Here is a 21216-nt window from a genome sequence, read left to right as displayed (position 1 = left end):
GTTCTATATACATAAATCTCTAATGAAAGGACTGTGGAGTTCAAATGCAGTTAAGACACTCAGACACTGTCCCATGTACAGTCAAACTTGCTTGGGCAACTTGGGTGTTTAAACCATGGATGTTAAGCAATATGTCTGCAAATACTACTTGCTGCCTAAATATAACTGAATCTGATGTAAGCCTTACTGGAAGTCAGTAGAAGTTATGCTATCAAAAGCATAAGTCATGTCTGCAGAAGGACTCTTGAGTTGCTTTCAGAAATTTTTACTTTGCATCTGGCATAGAGAAATGGATTTTCACAGCTCCTAGATGTGAGGGAGGTAACACCATACTACCATGGCCATTATAAACATCAGGGATGGTGCAATTATCAACTCGCTGGAGGGCTGGAGGCCAGCCGTGTGTGTTTTCTACCCTTCTCCCTAACTGCCAGACAGCACTGCAATGGAGCGTGGGCTGATCAGAGTGGTACATGAACATATAGGATGCGTTAGCTAATGTAGCACTAAAGCTGCACTGAAAAACAAACGAACCCTGATTTTCCTTGGTTGACCTGATGAACAAAGTCTGGGGGAGGATAAAGGAAACAGCAGATAAAAAACTGAAGGCTAGATTTATGGTACAAAATTCCAGCACATTGAGAAGCAATGACTTGAGAAAGTACAGTTCAGGTCTGATGGAATTTAAGCCCAAATCAGAAAAGTATTGCTGTGGTCTCTGGTGCTTCTCGTCAGGATTTCGCTACGGGTTTACTCTAATGTTGGACTGGAGTGACTCCTCTGGTTATTGACTTGCATTCTTTATTCATACATATTGAACTTTACACCTCAGAATCACAGGAACCCTGAGTGGCTGGTGGTGTCGGGCAGCTGCGGGTCCCTGTGGTGCCAGCCCTGCTCCAGCAGGGCCACCCCGAGCAGGGGGCCCAGCCCCACGTCCAGGCGGCTGCTGGAGATCCCCAAGGAGGAGCCCCCAGCCCCTCTCTGGGCAGCCTGTGCCAGGGCTCCGGCACCCGCCCAGCCCAGCAGTGCTTCCTGAGGGGCAGAGGGCACCTCCTGGGCTCCAGGCTGGGCCCGGGGCCTCTGGGCCTGGCCCTGGGCACCCCTGAGCAGAGCCTGGCTCCGGCCTCTTGGCACCTCCCGGCAGTGCTGGTGGCCATGGCTGGCAGCCCCCGGAGCTTCCTCTTGAAAATATTAGATAACATATAATTTTACATGCTCTCAGTTCACCAAGCAATGTAGAGAACACTATCTCATTTACTTCTTATCTTCATTATGTCCCAATCCCTAGCTTTGACCACCAGGCGTATCACTAACATGGGGATACCCCTGGCACTGTCAGGCCCAGAGATGTGCAGGAAAATTTGCATCTTGAAGGCCTCATCCCCCTGTTACTCCAAAAGCCCATGTCAATATCTTAAGTACTTTACTGCTACCTACTTAATATTTTATCTTCAGTATGAGGATATTACTCAGTTTGAGTTGTAGTGGCTATTTTTTGATATTCCACGTTATTCCCATTTTCACAATAAACAAAGCATAAAGTAAAGTGGTAGGTCTACAGGTATATGTGAACTCTGTGACAGGCACAGGACCTCCTAGATATCTTGATATCCAGTCTTGTCTCCTGTCTGTCAGGAAAATGACAGCTCATGGTAGGTCAGATATCTACAGGCAGGTAGTGCAGAAAAAAAAAATATCAGGGACAAAAGGAAGCTATTTTGAGTGATATTCAGAAGCCTTCTTAGAGTTATTTAAAGGTGTGAAACCAGGATAATGGAATGACATTCAAAAATGGCGAAGAGATTAAAAAAAAAAAAAAAGCACTTTCTGAAAGGCAGAATCTCTGTGGAGTCATTCCTTTGAAAAGGGATGGAAAACCCACTGGGACATTTACATCTTGACTGAAATATTTCTCAGGCAACGTGCTGCCAAGGCACAGCTTTGCACACACAGGCCAGGGACACAAAATGCTGCATGCTCGGCAACAACCAGATCGTAGGCTAATCCAGAACTGGGACACTGGGGACATTTGGGGTTTCATCTCCCACACAGCTGAGACCCCAGTCATACCACCGCCCACGCAAGAGAGTGCAAGCTCCAGGCTGTGAACATATAACTCGTATATAATGGATATATAAGGTGGTTTTGCATTCCCAGGCCCTAAAAGCTGTAATAAAGAACCTCAGCTGTGAAAAACACTTGTGAAGGAAACTACTTACGACAGTCTCCTTAAAATGTAGTTTAATTATTTCTGACAGGGAACCGGCGAGCCAGGAACTCTCAACTGTAAATCTTCCATTTAGCTGCCAGTTTAAAGATAGATGGGAACCATACAATATAAATAGCCTTACAACACTCATCCTGCTGTTCGCCTTGGCCCCCTATAACAAGGTGCTCTTAAATGCTCACAGATATCTAATAGGTGATTAAACAGTCGGAGGAGCTTTTACTTTTTTTGGTGGCACTCAAAGAAATGATCAGAATGGATTTCAGATTAAGTTTCCACTTAAATCCATGTCTTTTCAGGCAGCTCAAGGCTACTGAGGCTAACTTAGAGAAGAGGGCAGGTGAATTGTTGCTCTGTCATTCAGTCCCAGGGACAGAATTTGCCACCTCTGTTCTTAATACAAGCTGTATTTTTGTGGTACATTTCCCAATTCTGTTGTTAAAATTAAGAGGACATGATTAGCTAACATCTGAGCTGTGCGAGCAAATGAGAAGGAAAGCTGTTAATTCTCCTGTTACAGCATTCACAGACTCTGGCCAGCTGTATTATATTGCTCCTGCCTATTTAAGCTTAGTGAGGACACTGTGCTTGTATATAAAAGCACTGCCTGTTAAATATTTTCACACCAGCTGTTCCCAAAAGGTGACTAAATATTTCCTTTCATCTTTAATCTCCTTTGCAGTTTGTACGAATAGATTAGCCATTCTTTATCCTTTCCTGGAGGTGCATTGTGTTTTACTTCATCTTGCCATCCAGCTTTCAAAGCTGCCTACAGTTCCTTGAAGGAAGGGGGCCTTCTGAGAAAATCGGGAGTTTTGCAAACTCTGCCCAATTCTAAATGTGGATATGAACCTCACTGTCCTTACAAGGCTCAACCTGCCCATGAACTTCTGTGGGAAATAGCTGGACTTTCAGCAATAACCTGAGCTTTGCTCCCTGACACTTGGACTCACTGGATAGCACTGATGGACTTCACTAGATTCATGGATGTATTGTTTTATCTGAGAATCAATTTCATTTCTATTTTACCGTCTGGGTTTTCACTGGGTTTACTGCCTAGATTTGGCGTCTTCCATTGTCTGGATATCACCCTGCCTTATGTCAGACTTTTATGTGAGGAACAACTGAGCCTAATTTTCCTCTCAGGGTCAAGAAGGAAAGACAGGTGGCTCCGGAGGATGAAATACCTGAGATGTCTTGCATGGACATCTTCCAGAACAAACTGTGCTCAAGATACTGTTGAGTTTCGTGTGGTTCACCTAGGGGAGGCTCAGGTGCTTCACAGAGATTATCCTTAGAAAAGGATAATGCCATTCAGGAATGGTGATGATATGTGAGCTCTGATCTCTCCTTGTTCCAGCAAAATTCTGGTTATTTCTCATGTAAATAATTAAAAAGAAAGTATTTGTCTTCAGTTTCAAGACCTGCTCTATTCCATCACTGCTCACCCCAGCTGGGAACAGGCCTATGAGTCCAGCCTCTTCTGCCTGCTAGTTACTTTTTGTACAAATGGCTTTTCTTTTTTTTTTTTTTTTTTGTTTTCCTCATTATCCTCTCATGACTGGGGGAGAGACTTCCCTCTGGTCTGTAAAGCTGCCTTAGTATTGCTCAAGCCTCTCTTAAAAATCCTAAACCACCTTGGAAACCTACCAAAATCCTGACGGCAGTCACTGATGTGCCGTAACTTCTGTGTATTGCATTGACCAAAATTCTGTTGTAATTTTATTGTACCTCCATCAGCTTGTCTCTGGCTGTTGTTGCTTGCCTAATGCTTCAGAATCCCAGCTATCTGAGGCCAAGATTATGCTTTTTCTTCTGCATTTGCACTGTGCCAGGTGTAATGAGGTCACAGTCCATTAACAGCACTTCAGAAATAAGAATACTAAAGCAATTACTCATACAAATAAAAACCTTGTACCTGATATTTTTTTTTTGCATATCCTGCTAAAAACTGACCCAAATCTGTCCCCTTAAGAGTAAAATGTCTGCTATGTTGCCTTTGATATTTCAGAAGAAAAAAGGGAAAAGAAACCTATCAAACACTAGCCACCAGTGTAATGCTTTGTCCATTGTCCTTTTTAATTGATATAACGGACATGGTAGCTTCCAACACAGGATGTGGCATAATCCAGAGTTTCATATTATTTTCACATTATATTAAAGAATTGGTTTGAGAAAGAGGGATAATGATGTCAGTTTGTGCTTAAATTATGACAAATCTATTTTTACGTGTTTACCCCTACCCCCAAATCCTAAAATTGGCTTGATAACAGTTTAAAGCTTTCCAGCTTAGAGAACAGCAATGCAGATGAAATTTTTTCTTTAGCATTCATGTGCTGCAGAATCAGAGATTTAGCTGCTTCTGACCTGCCTGCTAAATCCTTTAATAAATATGGATTTAGTGCTAAAATATAAGATCAGGTGAAATTGCTCAGAGCTTCCTGAAAACTGGGGCAGTTCCACTGACCTTCAGCATATTAATGGAAAATTTAATAATTAAAAATCTGTCTTAGCTGGGATTTTCCAGTTTCAAGTTGGCTCATCTGAGGCCATTTCCCACCTCAGCCAGATTTTTCCAGAGAAGAGGCACAGGAGGGAGGCACTGCACAGAGCGAAAAGGCTATGTTTGGTGAAGAGCTAAGCCTTGTTTTCACAACCTGCCTTTGCTTTCGAAGGCAAATTATGGGGAGTTTCTGTGCCTAATATAAAGCATTAATATAAAGATGGAGAAAAACAAAAGGTCTGTAATCAGCATGATTTAGATGGTAGTGAAGTGCTAAATACACGCTTCATAATGAAACGTAATTTCCAGTGTGATGAAATTCTCATTTATGTGATTTGATAACTCTGTGGTGACATATGAACTCCTGTGCTGGAACTGAAGAAGGCACAAAGCTAATTAGCTTTTCAAAATGCCCTTTTAAAAACATTGTAAGGAAAGGTTCCAACTAGGTAGCAAGACAAAGCGCAAAAAGAGCAATCTGAACTTTCTGTCCTTGCCACCCCAGTAACAGCATGCCACCCCAGCATGGACTCTTCTGCAAAGCATCCCATCCCAGTAACTACTGGGAACAGTTGTGCAACTTGTGGCAATGTCACTAATTGAAGGTCGTTTGTCTTTTCACTCGGAGATCACGACCTAAAGCAAGGTCTGCATAATTTAATGATGTTATACAAATAAACTGTTTACTTATTATTTTCAAAATATATCAGTTATTGAAGCAATACTAATATATAAGTAGCAATTATTACTTATGTCAATACATTTAAAAGCTGGAAGCAAGGTCTGCATAATTTAATGCCTTTATACAAATAAGACGCTTACTCACTTTCAAAAATATATATAAATTATGTAAGTAATACTAATATATACGTAATTATTATTTATGTCAATAAATATAAAATCTGTTTGTTTTTATGAGTGTAGTTAAACTGCTGGTACTGAGACAACTTCCCACTCCACTTAAGGATCTAAGTGTATTTTACATAGCTCAGAATATACCTGTAAAGTCACAGTTATTTCTTTTCTTCCCACGGATGAAGAAATTGAGATTAAAGGATGCCTTCAAGAGATAAAAAATGAATCCATCAGCTCTACTATCATCCCCCATCGGGGAAAGCACAGACCTGCAGCACTGGCTTTGAAATGGGACTCCGGACACCTGAGCTTCAGCCTGCTGCACCTGAAGCTCTGAAGGAGCATCCTGGAGGACCTGCACTGGGGAATGCATTTCGTGCATTATAGCGTGACCCTAATTAGGGTACTGGAGTTGGCCTAAGAGCTGATTCTTGCCAGGCTCTGCAGAAGGAGACCTGAGCACAGCTCTTCAACACAGGGACATCTCTGCACTTGCAGAGGACACTGGGTTTGCACAAATTAGGTATAAACCACGTGCATGACAGAAGAGGAGAGAGTTTTGACTCTAAGTGGTTGAGCTGGCTTAGCTCGAGGAGAAGGGCTGGTGGAAATCCCTAATAAAAGAAAGCACCCATCCCTGGTCCCCAGCTAGACACAAAAGCTTAACCCCACTTCAGCTCTTTCCCCCATTTTCCTCTTGGTATTTAGTTCTTTGCTTGCATAAGCAGCTTTGTGTTTAACTGAAAGGTTTCTGCAAATCCCTTTCTAGGTCTCATCTCTCTGGGGACTCGAATCAGGAATCTAGGCAGCTCTGAGCTGCCTAACTTGGAGATGAAAAGTCCCCAGAGCAGCTGCTTACCTAGTGCTGGCAGATCTGGGAGATCTCTCCCATTAGAGCCCTGGAAACCACCTTCAGTCTCTAAAAGGAGCAACAAATGAGTTGGGTACAGTAATTTCCTTCAACTGATATTTGTCTGTGCTCCAAGATCGAGTCTCTCATGCTGTAAACACACAGCACCTAGCACAAGGGGACTCTTGGGAGTTCTTGCTAGAAATAGTAGCAGTAAGAACAGAAGCAGTTGTTAGCAGTCCCCGTGGTAATGGATCAAAGCTCTAACCCAGCCTATGCAGCTGCACAATGTACAGTGCTACAGCTGGCATGTCTTAAAAAAAAAACACAACAAACTCACTTTGAAGTCCAATTTCAGCTTGCTTCCTTTATTTGCATAAAGGTTTTCCAGCTCCTGTCTGAAATGCTGTTACTCTGCGAGATGAAATTCCATTAAACTGGTCTGCTGCCTTTTATCAGCCTCTGTTTTCCACAATATTTATACCCTATTTTCATCCTTGCCTTAAATGTTAGGGACTGACCATCACATTGTGTCTAAAGCATCTCCTCTATAGCTGAGATTTACTTTTGTATTCCTGTCAATCTTCCCTTTATTTATTATTCTGAACTTTATTTTAAACTGCCTCTTGCTGTTGAATAGCAGGACATGAAATGCCAGGTATTGAAGGAGCTTGGAGTCTTGAAGTCTTGGAGCTAAGATTTGTTGAATAAAAATAAATATCCCAAAGTGCAGGATTATGTTTTTCTCTTTGATGTTTAATTGGATCTCTGTGCTTTCTGGGATGTGAGTTAAAGTTTCCCAGAGAAGAAACAATTCCTAGTGTATTAAATGAAGTTCCTAACAAGGATACTTCTCTGGACTGATTTTGATTTCCTCCCTGTGTCTGTAAGGAGGAGATCATTTGACAGTTAAGACTTTTGCTGATGCTTATAGTCATTAAAAAGAACTAATTTCTTTCTCAATTCTATGCAGTTTGGTTTTGTCTAAGTAAATTCAACAGAGCATTTTCAAGTGTGTATGCTGAAGTAATTACAAACTAGATTTGCTTGGGATTTCCTTACCCAGAGCTCAGCATGACTGTACACAGTCCCAACATGGTTTTCTTCCTCTTCAAACAAATTTTTACCAAGGAACTTTGAAATGTCATTGTTATTAATATTTCACCTTGCTTCTTCAGAAAGAGACACAGAACTTGTATAAAGTGTGCCGGGCTGACATATCCAGAGGTTAGATGTGTCTGCCTATCCACGCAAATGGGATGCAGCAGCAGCTGCTGGGAAAGCTTTGTACCCCCTGTGCTGTCAATATACCTCAATGCTGGTCTGGAAGGATCACCTTTACGGAAAAGAAGCAAAGCTCTCTCCAAAACTCTTTCAAATTTCGCCTGCCAAGATCATTACAAAGGTGCTCATGAGTGCAAATTGTGGTGATAGTTTTTAGAGTATGAGCACCTTGGAACTTGGAAGGGGGCAGAAAGGTAAAATGGCATCCACTGTGTCCACTTCAAGCTACTGCATCACAGATTTCTGGTGTTCCACAGCCATTGAGTCACTGTATGATGACCTCTGGTCTTGGGTTATTTTTGCTTGCTCATTTTTTTGAATTATTTTATTTTTGCTTGCTCTTTTTTTTTTTTAATAATATTCTATTTTACTGACTGCAAGATTATTGCCCCTATTATTCCCCTATTATTTCATCTCAGCCATTGTATGAAACATGACTTCAGAAAGCTAAAAACACCCACTAACCCTTTATGTGAAACTCTAACCAATGTGAGCTCCAGTAGTGCCAGAGTTCAGGATCACAGTGGCAGGAGCTACCCACCAACAGCAGCGTGGAATGGACTTAATGCAAGTGGAGAAACCATGATGAGGTACGTATGACCTTCCCTGACTACGCACAAGTATCCATCTTGTTGATATTCCCACAATATTCTGATTAAAAGAGGGAATATTCAGAAGCTGAGGTCCAGACTCACAAACCTGTAACGATGTCTACATGGTTTACTGTGAGTTGCTGACAAATTGATTGGCCAAATTTATTAGACATGATCTATCTTCAGTTCAAAAGCTGCTCGATTGCCCTACTCTACAGAGATATACACTGATCCCTGTGGTTTTACAAGCATCATTTATGTGCTTGTAAATGCGGTGACTATGAGGTTTCAGATTTTCAATTGTCTTGATCAGCTGGCTTTATCTGCAAACAAACATGAAGAACCACGCCACATCACTGTTGCAGGGCAATCGTCTTGTCCCTTGGTGACAGCTGGATTACACTTACTATGCCAAAGAAGTGACTTAATATTGTTAAAAAACAAGCAGCAACATCATGACAGATATTCTACTGTAGACAAGAGGCTCAACTGAAACAAGACCCCATACGTGATGTAAGTCCAGAAATTGTAAGGACTCTAAGGCTCCTCTTTTCAAAAGTGAAGAATAAACCAAAATCTGTTCATCAGAGATGTATAGGTTATCAGTGATACAAGCAAATAAGCAAATTGCTTAGCCATCCTCAAAATATGCTGTTTTAACAGTAACCTGTTGTAACCATGGAATGTAACAGCTTGTTGTGTGCTGTGAATCAGTTATTCTTCAAATCATCCCAGTTAACACCAGCCCCACAGTCTGGTGTATCACTGCTGTTTTCAGCCAGGAAAGTCCCCAACACAAAGCGTAATTGAGCCAAACAAAAAGCACTTTTGAGCTCATGGTGTGACTGCTGAAGTCACATTTGGAGATAGGGAGGAATGTCGAACTAAAATTGGCATGCTGGGAATTAGCCCTAACTGTAGAAAACAAACAGAGAATGGAATAGCCTTCCCGTTGCCCTCTGAGGGGTCCATAGATTGGCACTGGTGCTAGAAGAGCTGAAAGGAGAGAAGGAAGCTGTGCTCATCACAGCACGCCTAAGGGCAATGAAGAGCAGGGACTGCTTGTCACACCACTGGACCTACACTGTTCTAAGCCTGAGACGTGACCTAACCAGACCAAACGTTTTGTGATCCGATGGCCGGAGACAGACGGGTGATATCACCACTTCCTGGTTTTGGCCCAGTTTGAAACGAAAGCTAGAACACAAGTTTTCAGTTCCTTCAATCTCTCCCTTGGTCCCTGTATTTGACCAAGACTGCTGCAAACAGAAAAGTGGCTAAAAACAGAAAGGTGACTAAACTAAGCTCCTAAACAGATTCCAAAGATGAGACAAGCTTAGTGGATCTCTGGTTGGCCAGAGGAATGCGCTAAGCCTGTTTCTCTACTATCAGATTGCAAATAGGAATTCATATTTGAAACGTAAGTTGAACTTTCTATCTTATTGGGAACTTTCCTCCCTCTTTACTGTGTTCTTTTAATCTTCTTACCAGAAGGATATTTGGACTTTCGAAGAATTGGACTCCCAGCAAAAATAACTACAGCATGTCTCAACTACTGCCATTTTTATTTTTTTTCCACCACACAGGGGTCTCTACACATTTTCAATAACCAAAGGGAAAGGGAGTAAAAGGGTATTCGAATGAAAGCCTTCCTGAATACTTTTATTTCATATGTTTTGGCTGGTTTTAGTCTTTTATTGCATCTTTAATAAAAAGCCTAGAAGACTTTAAAGGGCGAGTTGATCTTGGGAATGGGTAGGCTGAAATCTGTGCTCACAACCCAGACGCCATCAAACACTTTATGTTATGCAATGATAAGTTTCTTGTTAACACTTTTGATTCTCTGGATTCCCTTATTCCTACACAATTCACAAAGCAGCTATCTGCTCAGCAGAGCCTCTGATAGCCTTGTGTAACAGCTCCGGGCTGCACATACTTTATTCCCTCGGAGAGAAAACTTCTCCGCACACAAATAAAATGGGGAAGATCACAAGTTCACAAATCAGCATGTTACGGTTCTGCAAAGCTGAGGATGAAATCTCTGCTGGTACAAAACGTTTCCTGGCCTTCAATGACTGCTAAGGGACCAAGTAAGGCTTTGGGGAGTAGGTTTGCAATTTCAGTACTGAACCAGGTCTGACTGTGATGGTATCTTGTGAAGTCTACCTCTGAAGCCCATGTGCTCCCAAAATTTCGGTTGCTCCAGATTGTTTCTCGCTGTACTGTAGGAGTGGTGAGAACAAGCTCCAAGCTGAAGGAAGATTATTCACAGTGGAATACAGGCTGCTCCCTATATCTATTTCTTAAACCATTAGGATCAAAAATATACAGATGCTTATCAATTTCACATGTTGTACCCTGAGATTTAGTTCTTTTGTTCTTCCCTGTGTGTTTTAAATAGAAGAAAAAGACAAAGCACTTACTTCCTAGGCATTAAAGGGGGAACTGCCCTAGCCTGTAGTGAGGTACCAGCCTGTATTATGCAACAGCTGATGCAACACCCATCTTTTACAGAGACATTCTTATCCCTCTATGAAGAAAATGATGGTCTAAAGGAGGAATTATGTGAACATTTTCCGGGGATGGACTTTTATCTTGGTGGCCTTGGGCATGACATGAATTTAACATGAGACTTTGTTTTGTAAGGTTGACACCAATAAGCCCAAGGAAATCATTTTTTTTTTCCACACATGTTGTGTTAACCCTGGTGCTGTTTGACCAATGGGATATGACATTGTCTGGTAAGATATATGAGAGCTGTGTTTCTGTGTGCACGTGTGATAATCTGCACAATTCCAGATGAAAAAGACATCGGAAAATAAAGGTGCATTTGCTGTGGCCTTCCCCTTTAAAAGTTCATTCCTTTTGGTCTTATCTACTAATTGGAATACAGAAAATATGTCTGTTTCAATGAACTGCACAACTTTGTGGTGGGGAACTCTGTTGGGTGCTCTCTGAAAGAATTTCTCCAGTGTTAATTTACACAATCCAACTGGTACTAAGAAAATCAGCCATTACCATTAGCTGATAGAGAATCCTAAATCTAATCATTGGTGGTGAATGGACATTAATTAATCTATACTCCTGCAAACCAACATGAGCTTGTCTGTTGACTTCAATATGCTGTGCAATAACTCACAAGAATATGTTTTCCCTGCAATGAGAAATCATGGGTACTCGTGCCATGCTAATTTTATTCTTAATCCAACTTTCCAGTCTATCAAAAGCAATAAAGCCATCTAGGACTGCTTTTCAGCTGGTGGATAAATACCTGGTCTTTTGCTTACCCTATGGACACCCACACTATTTCCCCACTGTGCAAGGAGGCCAGCTTTATCTAGGCATATCTGCAAAAACTGTGATGATTGCATTGCAGTTTGAGGCCCCCCTATTCTGTTTTAACTGACCACATAGTCAAAGAGGTGATTTCCTATTTTGTTTATGCTGTATCTCACAGTTTTGTAAATGTCTCTCTCCAGAAGAATCTGATCATAACGCCTGCTGAGACTTCTACAGTTATTAGGCAGAACTGAGGATCTCTCAAAAGCTGAAACCCAGACGGCTCCAAAGTAACACGAATTACCCAAATACGGAGGCAGCTGAATCGATGAGGACTCAATTAAGCTCTCTTTCAAGGATTTCCACTTAACTACAATCTGAACAGCCCTCTGCAGATGTTTCTCTTCTCTAGGGCAACTGTCCCGCTAAATTGGCAATGTCATGGGAAATCTAAAGGCAGGAGGGGATGACATGAAACTTGGCTTCATCCAGAAACATTTTTTTCTGGCCACCAAAGACATTTATAACATTACCAATGACAGTACGTGTGGCCAGGACAAATGCCTAACATTTTGGCAGTTATCACCAGGGTTGAAATTTATAAATCTTAACCGAGTGCCATAGATCTTGGAAACAAATTCAGAGGATCTGGAAGCTGGGGCTGAGACCCTGTAGCTCTGACCTGTAGATTACTGCACGGTGGACATACCATTAAATGCTGAGGAGATGGATGGTTGGAAACTCTGTTCTTATCCCAAACTATAGGCACTCTGTGCTATAGAAAGATACCCAGGTGACGTTAATACTCAGGTCATGAAATCCCTGTCCTAAACTTTGGCATCCCTTTGGATTGGACCAGCCTGTTCATTCGTTACTTTGAGATGAGGGCTGCCTGTAGCATTTGCACTGACCTGGTACTTGGGATGCTCTCCCAAGAAAAGCGAGAGCAGGTCCAATGCTTTCTCTGAGTGGGAAGACACCTGCTGTATATACCACAGCAAAACTTCAGGGCCTTATGGTGGCTTTCCAGTAGACTGCTCTAGACAATGGGGATGTTTCAGAAGCTGAGAAGAGGCTCTATGCAACACTGCATCAAAGCTAGAAAATCTGTATTTGCTTAAGATGAATCATAAATGCCTAAATATCTTCGTGAGTGTAGACCTAACAAAGTCTGGCAACAATCACTGGGAAGTATTATTTCCTCCATGTTGCAGAGGGAGTAAAGGGCCATCATTAACTCAAATGGTGTATCCTCAGAAAACACTGCTACCAGTCCAAGGGGTGAGAGAAGCTATGGATAGGATCAAACTTCTAGATTTCATGAGATATGAGCACACAAGCTCAGTCTCAATCTCTGGCCAGGCATGCTCTCTTAGCCTTTTCAAAATGTGAAGTAAAACATCACAACTCATAACTTCTATAGGAGTCCCAGTAATCCTAGTTCCAGTTGCTAACTCTCATCATTAAATGTCCAGCCTACGATTTTGTGTCTACCCTGACAACTCAGAACCAAGTAATATTCTTATTACTGCTCTTCTCCAGTCTAGTTTTAAAGATTTCAAGTATCGTACTGGATGTCAACTGTGCATGAAGTGAGTCACTACAAACGAGTGACTGAGCAGGAATCTTTATCTGTATGCAGGTCAATGTACAACCATTGTCAACTGCCCAGAAAAAAATCTGTATCCTTATTACATTGATGTAATATACTTTGTATTATCAATTTTCAGATGATTCTAGTGGGTATTGTGTATGCCAAGATGACAACTGTCAAATAAAGGACAGTGAAAATCATTGCTTTAAATTTGAGGAAAGTGAAGGACATCAGATAACTCCTTTACGAATGATTTTGGATCCAAACATAACACTATTTTGAAGGGCCTGAGACCATATGGATCCATCTGTGTGATCCCTTTGGGACACTCCGCATTCCCCAAATGCAGAGAACCTGATTCACCTGTTCATTTCACTGCACTCAGCAAATACATCTTACGGTATGTGTTTTGTTGCCTCTTGATTAGCCAGAAGCATTTGGTCCAGTTGAAATCGGTCAAGAGTGAGACTCACTCTTAATATCACCTATTAAGTTGTGTTTCATGCTACAGCACAGGCCATTTCCTTCTTCCTGCTACACTCAGACAATAAGAGGTTAAGAGAGCTGCCTTATAATGGCTTCATTAGCTGCCATGCTTGGGGAATGAAGTCCTTTGCTAGGGCTCATTAAGAGGTGAAGGGAGATAGCATGGCAAAAACTGGGGATATAGAGGATCTGTAATGGTAGACTCTGGAGAAAAGGGGTTAGGATGAGTGGTTCCTTAATTATCCTTCTTGTGCTAAGCATTGCCTTGGACTTTTTAGCTGAACTGGGACCTTTTTGTATTTGCTTTTATGGCAGTACTAGGATGCAACAGGGAAGAGATTTCATTCTCTCCAGGGAGAACTCAAAATACCCTTTTTTCTTCTGTGTACAGGTCATCATTGGACTCATCTCTCCACCCTTCGTTAAAAGACTCTCTTTATAGTAGGTGATCTACCAAAAAAGAACTGCATACTGAGGGGAAAGGGACCCAGAGAAACTGTCCCTTGTATGAAAGAGTGAAGCATGTGTAAGAGAAACATTTCCAGAGTGAAAAATCTGTGGTACTATGGCTATACTGGCAGTGGGTACGCACAGAAGGCTAAAAAAAAACCAACAAAACAAAACAGGCACATCATTACTTCTTCACTGGCACTTAACATAGTCCTAACTGCTTTGCTGAGCTGATGATGATTTATACAAGTACTTACGTATTTCACTTAATAATTTCTCTGTTCTATTTGTTCCTATTTTAGAGGACAATAAAAATCTGGTGCCTTTAGTCTCTTCTAGAGAACCCCCTACTGCCCCCACTGGGCAGAGTGTTGCTATGTGTACTAACACATTTGCTCACTCTATTTTAATCATGCAAGAAGAGTACCACACATCCTGTGAGTAAATCTGTCTTTCAAATCAAGTCATCAATTCAGCGGAAAGGTCCGGGTTAGAAATGGAAGCTTACAAATCACCTTAGCTGTGATTTTAGCTGTGAGGCACAATAACCTGAATGTTACAAGCAGCTTGGTGAGGAAAAAGGTCTTGGCATGATGCTCAAGTTTGTCTCAAATAACCTCACACTGCCAAAGAAAGTTTGCACTAGATGGATTTATAAAAGCAGTATAAGTAAAGCTTATAAATCATCTGTACACGACCCTGCAGGTTAACAAAGGGAAAGCGAATTCTGTTTGCGTGTAGAAATGAACAGTTTTCTAAATCCATCCCTGCAATCCCCAAACCTCCACATAAACTCAGAATAATGACTCAATTATGAACCATGCTACAAAATCACTAGAAATACACTACCACCTTCCCCTTTTCCATGGTCTTATAAATGAACTCACTAAGTACGGAATTGAAGACATTAATGTGGGGAAAAGAAAAAGTCTGACACCAAATTTATCCTCCTATCAACGTGTGATAGCTTCCCTCTCTACATCTGGCAAAGTTTTGATCAGCCTAGTGTTAGCCCCAGGCAAGGAGGCCTCCTCTTTTGCTGTGTTCTTCAGCCTAGTTAATTTTACCATATGACAAGCTTCCTACCATCTAACCTGAATGATTATTGTACAAAGGCATTTCTTTTCCTACCCTTTATAAGAGCTTATTCAGTTTGCCCCATCCTTGCAAGTTACTCACTTGTAAGTGATGTAAAATACTTGTAAGCAGTTAACCTGTTTTTTCTTATACATTTAGTAATTCCTCAGTGAAAATGTTGTTTGCACATTTTTTCTACTGCATCCAGTTTCATAATAGTCTTTTTTTGTCACTTTGCTGAAAATTCATTCCATTTCGTTGCCTATACAGAACTGCCCTGGATGTTTGGCCTAGTTCCATCCCAGCTATTTAAGGTAAAGAAGCTGTTTTTGCTGTGGTCTCTTATTTGTGAGCATGGTATACAGAACAAAAGCCAAAAGACTAATGTCCCATAGGCTCTGACTATTTAATGTATTATAGTATTTCTCAGTGTGGCATCTAAAAGCTAACTGCACTTGGAAGAAAAGGCTTCTGAACAGTTTTTCTTTAGCCTCCATTTCAGATACCTGATACTGATTTCAAGTGAGATGTCCATTTAGCTAAGGAATGAAGGAAGATTAAAGTTCTAGACTTTACACAAAATTGCCCATAAAAATCTGTCTTCTTGGTAGGTGCTTGTAGTATTCAATGATTCTACTCAGTTAACTTATTTTTCACTTGATATGGGACAGTGCTTACAGTTTTCTAGTACGAGCCTTTTGTGACACTCATCTTCTTCTAGCTGAGTCTAGAAAATCACAGCATTTAAACTGTGAAGGGAAATGAGACTTGAAGAACTGTCACCTCTTTTTCTTGTTTACAGCAACCTAAAGAATATTTAGCCTTCTCCTAAAAATCAAAACAGACCCTTCGGTGGCTACTGGGATTCATCAAGAACTAACACCAGAACAAGCAGTTATATGTAGACCATCAATTACACTCATAGCTATATAATGAACAATAGCAAGCCTAGGTGGCTTTAATGGGGTTATTTATTATATTGCTCTATGCTCGGCTATAGAAGCAGAATTATTTATGTAGGTGAGCTATGGCATTTCTGCTTCCAGTCATGCCCTACATGTGCTTTACTGGAACACATTTGTAGCGCTAGTTTTGCAGATCGAAGTCTGAATATTTTACAAAGTTTAAGTAAACCAAAAAACAACAAGAAGTCACCGCTGATGTTACCGATTGAGCAATCGTGTCCAGTCCAGTTGGGATCGCAGCTGCAGAGTCCAGTGTCGGGGAGGAAGGTCCCATGGCCAGAGCATTGGTCCAGACAAGTGGCTCGTGGGGTCTCACAGTTTGTCCCTCCCCAGCCAACAGAACAGTGGCATTCTCCGCGCACACACACGCCTCGTCCCGAGCAGGTAGGATCCATGCAATCCACTACGGGCAAGAAGGAAGAGGAAGGAGAAACAGGAAATAAATAAGAATTTCAGGAAAAAAAAAAAAAAAAAAGCTATTGGATTGCCATCTACACAGGCTCATTTATACAGTATCTCAAGGCTCCAGCCATAATGCAAAGCCCTGATGTGCACAAAACAGATGCTTCAAGACGATACTGTCCCCAAAATGGAGTGAGACCTAAAACACATGAAAAACAGAGAAAAAAATACATGATGAAATTCATTCTTTTAGTCAGGCCTACAGTAATAAATGACCTTTCCTGTAAGAACAGGCTAATATCAATTAAGATTAGGATAAGAATAATATCGTCTTGTACACATACTGCGTCTCCATTTATTCTATTAGAATAACCAAAATTACCTTTACTAATGAAATCAAAGCTGAGCTCTAGTTTTCTGAGAGAGAAATTCTGCATAAAGACTCAGCAGAAGTTTACGTCCTGATTCAGCAAAACACATGCTTAAATTGAAGAATGTGCTGAAATCTATGCAGGTTTCACAGACACCTGAATTTTGTGTTAAACGTATACTTTTTTTTTTTCGAAGTAAGGATTAAAACCAAATTATGATTTATTGGATATTGGTATTATTGTGGTTTTTATTTTTGATTTGTGTATTCGCTTTTAAATGGCTTCTGCTTTTAAAGAGGAGGCACTTTTAAAACAACGTTGGAGACCATCCAGTTGGGTTTGTGGCACAGTAACGTGCACTGAAGGACCAAATGCCCTGCTATGTGATTCCTGAGCTGTGGGTTTTGTAGGCACCCATCAGCTCCTCTACCCACGGCAGAATTTCACCCAGCAATAGCAAAACATGCAACGCACCAGACACCCTCCTAAAAAAGAACCGGAGGAGCTGATCAGCTATTTATATACAAAAGGATATAGGACATCCTAGAGAAATTCTTCCCGTCTCTCGAAATGGTGTGTGGCAGTGCCCTGGGGATCAGTGACAAGTGTCAGTCTGGCTCAGCAGCCAGGGGAAAGCTGTCCAGCTCCTCGCCCTAATACAGAAGAGCAGAACACGGCCACCACACACACACACACACAGCGGGTTTGCAGTTTGTTTTTTCTCCCTGCAAGAGCTAATAAGAATCCCGATGACCTGTTTAAGATCCAGAAACCTTATAAAGGAACACAACAGCTGCTCTGATAATTCCCTGGATCCTCAAAACCTTCTCTCTCTGACAAGTAATGGCTCAGCAATTACTATCCCAAGGCATGTGAGAGCGTTTTCAGTTTTCTTTGATTCCTGGAGCCCTGCTCGTAGCTGGAACAATCCTTGAAAATTGTAAGAGGCTGAAAAGGATGAGTCTATAAATCTCCTTCACTGTTAGTGAGCTGGGAGCTAGGTGCCAATTTTAGCAGGAGACCCTTGGAGCCCTGGCCCTGTTCTTTCTCAGCAGTAATAAGTAGGAAAAGGACCGAGGAACAGACTAGCAGCCGCGTAGGTTCTCAGCAGATGGTTTGAACGTGGAGAACAAAGATCACAGGCTAACTGACAAGAGGCTACCTCCAGGCAATTAATCATCCCCTCTGAAGGTCAATTGGGAAAAAGGTGAGTTTTACAGGGGGCTCCATCACAGGAGGCAGACAATCTGCTATCTCAGCTCGAACACAGATGATTATAGGAGGGGAATGTGCATGTCAGAACCCCCCATTTATCATAATCCCAAGGCCATTTTTCATGTTGAAATGAGCCCTTTCAGAAAATGTCACACACAATGGCTACTTTAATCTCAGCCTCGCTAGCTGTATCTCTTTAGGCTTTCTGCACCATCGCAAGGGCCTTGGGACGGGATTAGGGGCTTCTGCTTTCTTCTTAATCAATTGCTTAGTGGATTTGGAGTACAATGGTATGTTTTTAGGGAGTTCTGCTTGACAAATTTGGCTGCTCAGGAGAGAAGCTGCCAAGAGGAGCAGAGATGGGGAGTGGGGCAGGAGGGCAGAGCTGACAAAATCTAGCATACTTAGAAAATGAAAAAAAAAAAAGTTTTACATATATCTGTGTTGCTGCTTGGAAAATGTCCCAAATGGTCTAATTCCTGGTTCGAAAATGCCCCATTTATAGTTCAACCTTGTGCAGAACCTTTGCCAGAGAGATAAATCAGGCGGCAAGCAAGGCTAGTGCCTCTTCTACACTTTTCCCCAATCTGCTTCATGCTTCATTGGTCACACGAGTTATTAGGCTTATTCAGTACCCAAAAAGTAACTTCTCATTTTTCACTGCTTAAATTTGCTCCCTTCCCTTTAATGTCTCAGTGGCTTAGCCCGTGCCTTGTAAAATATGTCCCAATAAACTAAGGAAGGAGAAAAGTAAAACTCATGTAAGATTGGTGGCCGATGTTTTATAAACATTGCTGAGCTTCTACGGGGGAAAAGAAAAGACAGAAGAAACACTGGAATGAAAACCCATTATAAACAGCGAGTAAGCAGTGAAGCTACAAGAACTAAAAAATAATAAAAAGTAATCAATACCAGATGGTCATTCTTAGAAGAGAAATTGAAAAGTAAAAACAATTTAAAAACTAGTATATATCAACTTTTTTTTAACTAGATTTAAAGATATAAATGCATAAATATATACATGTCCTGAAGATTTCCCACATGGCATATTTCTGACTTACCTCCCCTATTCACAACACAATACAAATTATGCCTTGAATATGAAAAACAAATGCATAGCTGTAAAATCCTAAACAGCTCATAAGGAAAATCATGTTCTCTTTGCTCTTCATTCTTTTTCAAGTTCTTACCTAGTGGGATTGAAGCTGTCCCCTGCTACAGTGAGCATAAAACAACTGAGAGGAGTCTGGCTTTTCTGCTTTAAATGTGACCAGGGAAAAGAGGCTCCTGTTAGAAAAAGGGCAAATCTTTCTCTGATTTACACACATTAAACACACCTAGCTGAAGGCAAAATAAGGATCTTTTAATTTCTGTTTATTCGGTAAAGATACCTAGTAAATATGAGGTCTACAGAGATGCTTTAAAGGTACTTCAGTAGTCACGGTCTTTGGGTTTTGCATGCCCCATGGCTTCATTGAATTGTGCCTTCTTAAGCCAAAGCCTTCTCAAGATATGGCTTACAGTTACGGAGCTGATATGTTCTTCATCTCCAACACTACAGACACTGAAGCCACGTTACGTCACAGATGTCCCACTCCAATGCATTTGATGCATCAAAAGAATTGCTGGATTAGATGCCATTTAAATGTCAGTTCAGCCTGTTTCCATTGTCCATAAAATAAAAGCCATTTCAGATAAATCTTTATCCCATATGCACGAAGACAACCACAAATTAATTCAAGACATAGTGAATCTGGTACATCTATCAAATAGATGTCTTAAATCTAGCACATGGTGCAGAGGCCTTATATCTGCACTTGTAGAAGCATAATTTAGCCATAATTATTTTTCAGGTTCTCTGCATAGAATTCTGAGAATAATTTTCAAAAGTGATGAACAGTATTCTGTAAATCAGGCACTTTTGATGTATTTTTGTAACTGTCCAAATGACTCGTACGCTTACAAAACTGTCCACTTTTCCTTTTAGCAATAAGAAGCAGTCACAGACTAGGGAAGATAAAGGTTTATGGTGACAGGTGACTTCCTGCACAAAAAGATTAAAGATAAGAGCTAAAAGGCACTGCATTTCTGAGTCACAAATCTAAATGTAAATGAAAAAATGTTTGGGGGCTAATGTGAAAAAAAAAAAAGAATCTATGGAAGGGCCATTAAAATAATATCTGATTTTGAAGCAAAATTTAATTCAAGTCCTGAGCATTTCTAAGCTTTTAAAGCTGACAAGAATCAGGGACTTTCATATGCTGCCATTTTGTATATGTAAGCAACTGAAATACTTGGCATAGCACAGCACAGAAGAAAGCACTATAAAAGTAATTATACGTTTGGATGTGTAAATGGAAACGATGCTTTAATAAGAACATTTGAACATATGATTAGATGTTCTGGTCTTTCAACTAGATTTGTCTATCTGAAGCATTTGATGGCTTTTCATCCAATTATTGAACAAATATGATAGCTAACGACAAGTTATTACAACATATCATTTTTATGTTGCATCCATCCATTGTATCTCTAAGGTGCCTATTACTGTTCTGCTTAAGTGCCAGTCCCATTCCGAATTGCCTCCATCCATGTAATTATATAACGACAATCAAAGCAAGAGGCTAATTGAATGTATCTTGCAAATACCTTCTTCACAGCTCTCGCCCTTGTATCCTGGGTTGCAGATGCAGGTCCCCATGATGCACGTGCCATGGTTGTTGCAGGTGACGTCGATGCACTGGTTCGTGGGGACATCACATTCTGCTCCTTTCCAGCCACTGTGGCACAAGCACCTCCCTTTCATGTACTGCCCGTTTCCACTGCACAGCACTGGGCAGGATGCTGGGGAAAGACAATGAAAATCACATTAAAAACCAACTGTACACAACTCTCACTTCATAAAAGAGCATAAGAATCCAGCATGGGATTTATAATCTTCTTATACACTCTTCAGTGGGGGTATGTTGTTCTTTTCTTTGCCAAAACCAATTCTTTTATGGGCATGACACCCAGCTGTTAACCGTATTCTCTGATGGATGTTTAAAACAAACAAACAGTGC

The 21216-nt window shown here is 41.0% G+C and overlaps 1 protein-coding gene across 1 annotated transcript in view; it reads right to left on the bottom strand.

The window, feature by feature from the left end:
* TENM4 (teneurin transmembrane protein 4) overlaps positions 1-21216 on the bottom strand; it is a 338371-nt gene that overhangs the window by 125158 nt on the left and 191997 nt on the right. The window contains exons 10-11 of the mRNA XM_035560436.1: positions 20804-20998; positions 16369-16569 (exon numbers count right to left, since the gene is read on the bottom strand). Of these exons, the coding sequence (XP_035416329.1) occupies positions 16369-16569; positions 20804-20998 (396 nt within the window). The remainder of the gene's footprint in view (positions 1-16368; positions 16570-20803; positions 20999-21216) is intronic.

Source organism: Cygnus atratus, chromosome 1, assembly GCF_013377495.2.
Source record: "Cygnus atratus isolate AKBS03 ecotype Queensland, Australia chromosome 1, CAtr_DNAZoo_HiC_assembly, whole genome shotgun sequence".
Taxonomy (NCBI): domain Eukaryota; kingdom Metazoa; phylum Chordata; class Aves; order Anseriformes; family Anatidae; genus Cygnus; species Cygnus atratus.
This window is presented reverse-complemented; position numbering and strand designations above follow the sequence as displayed.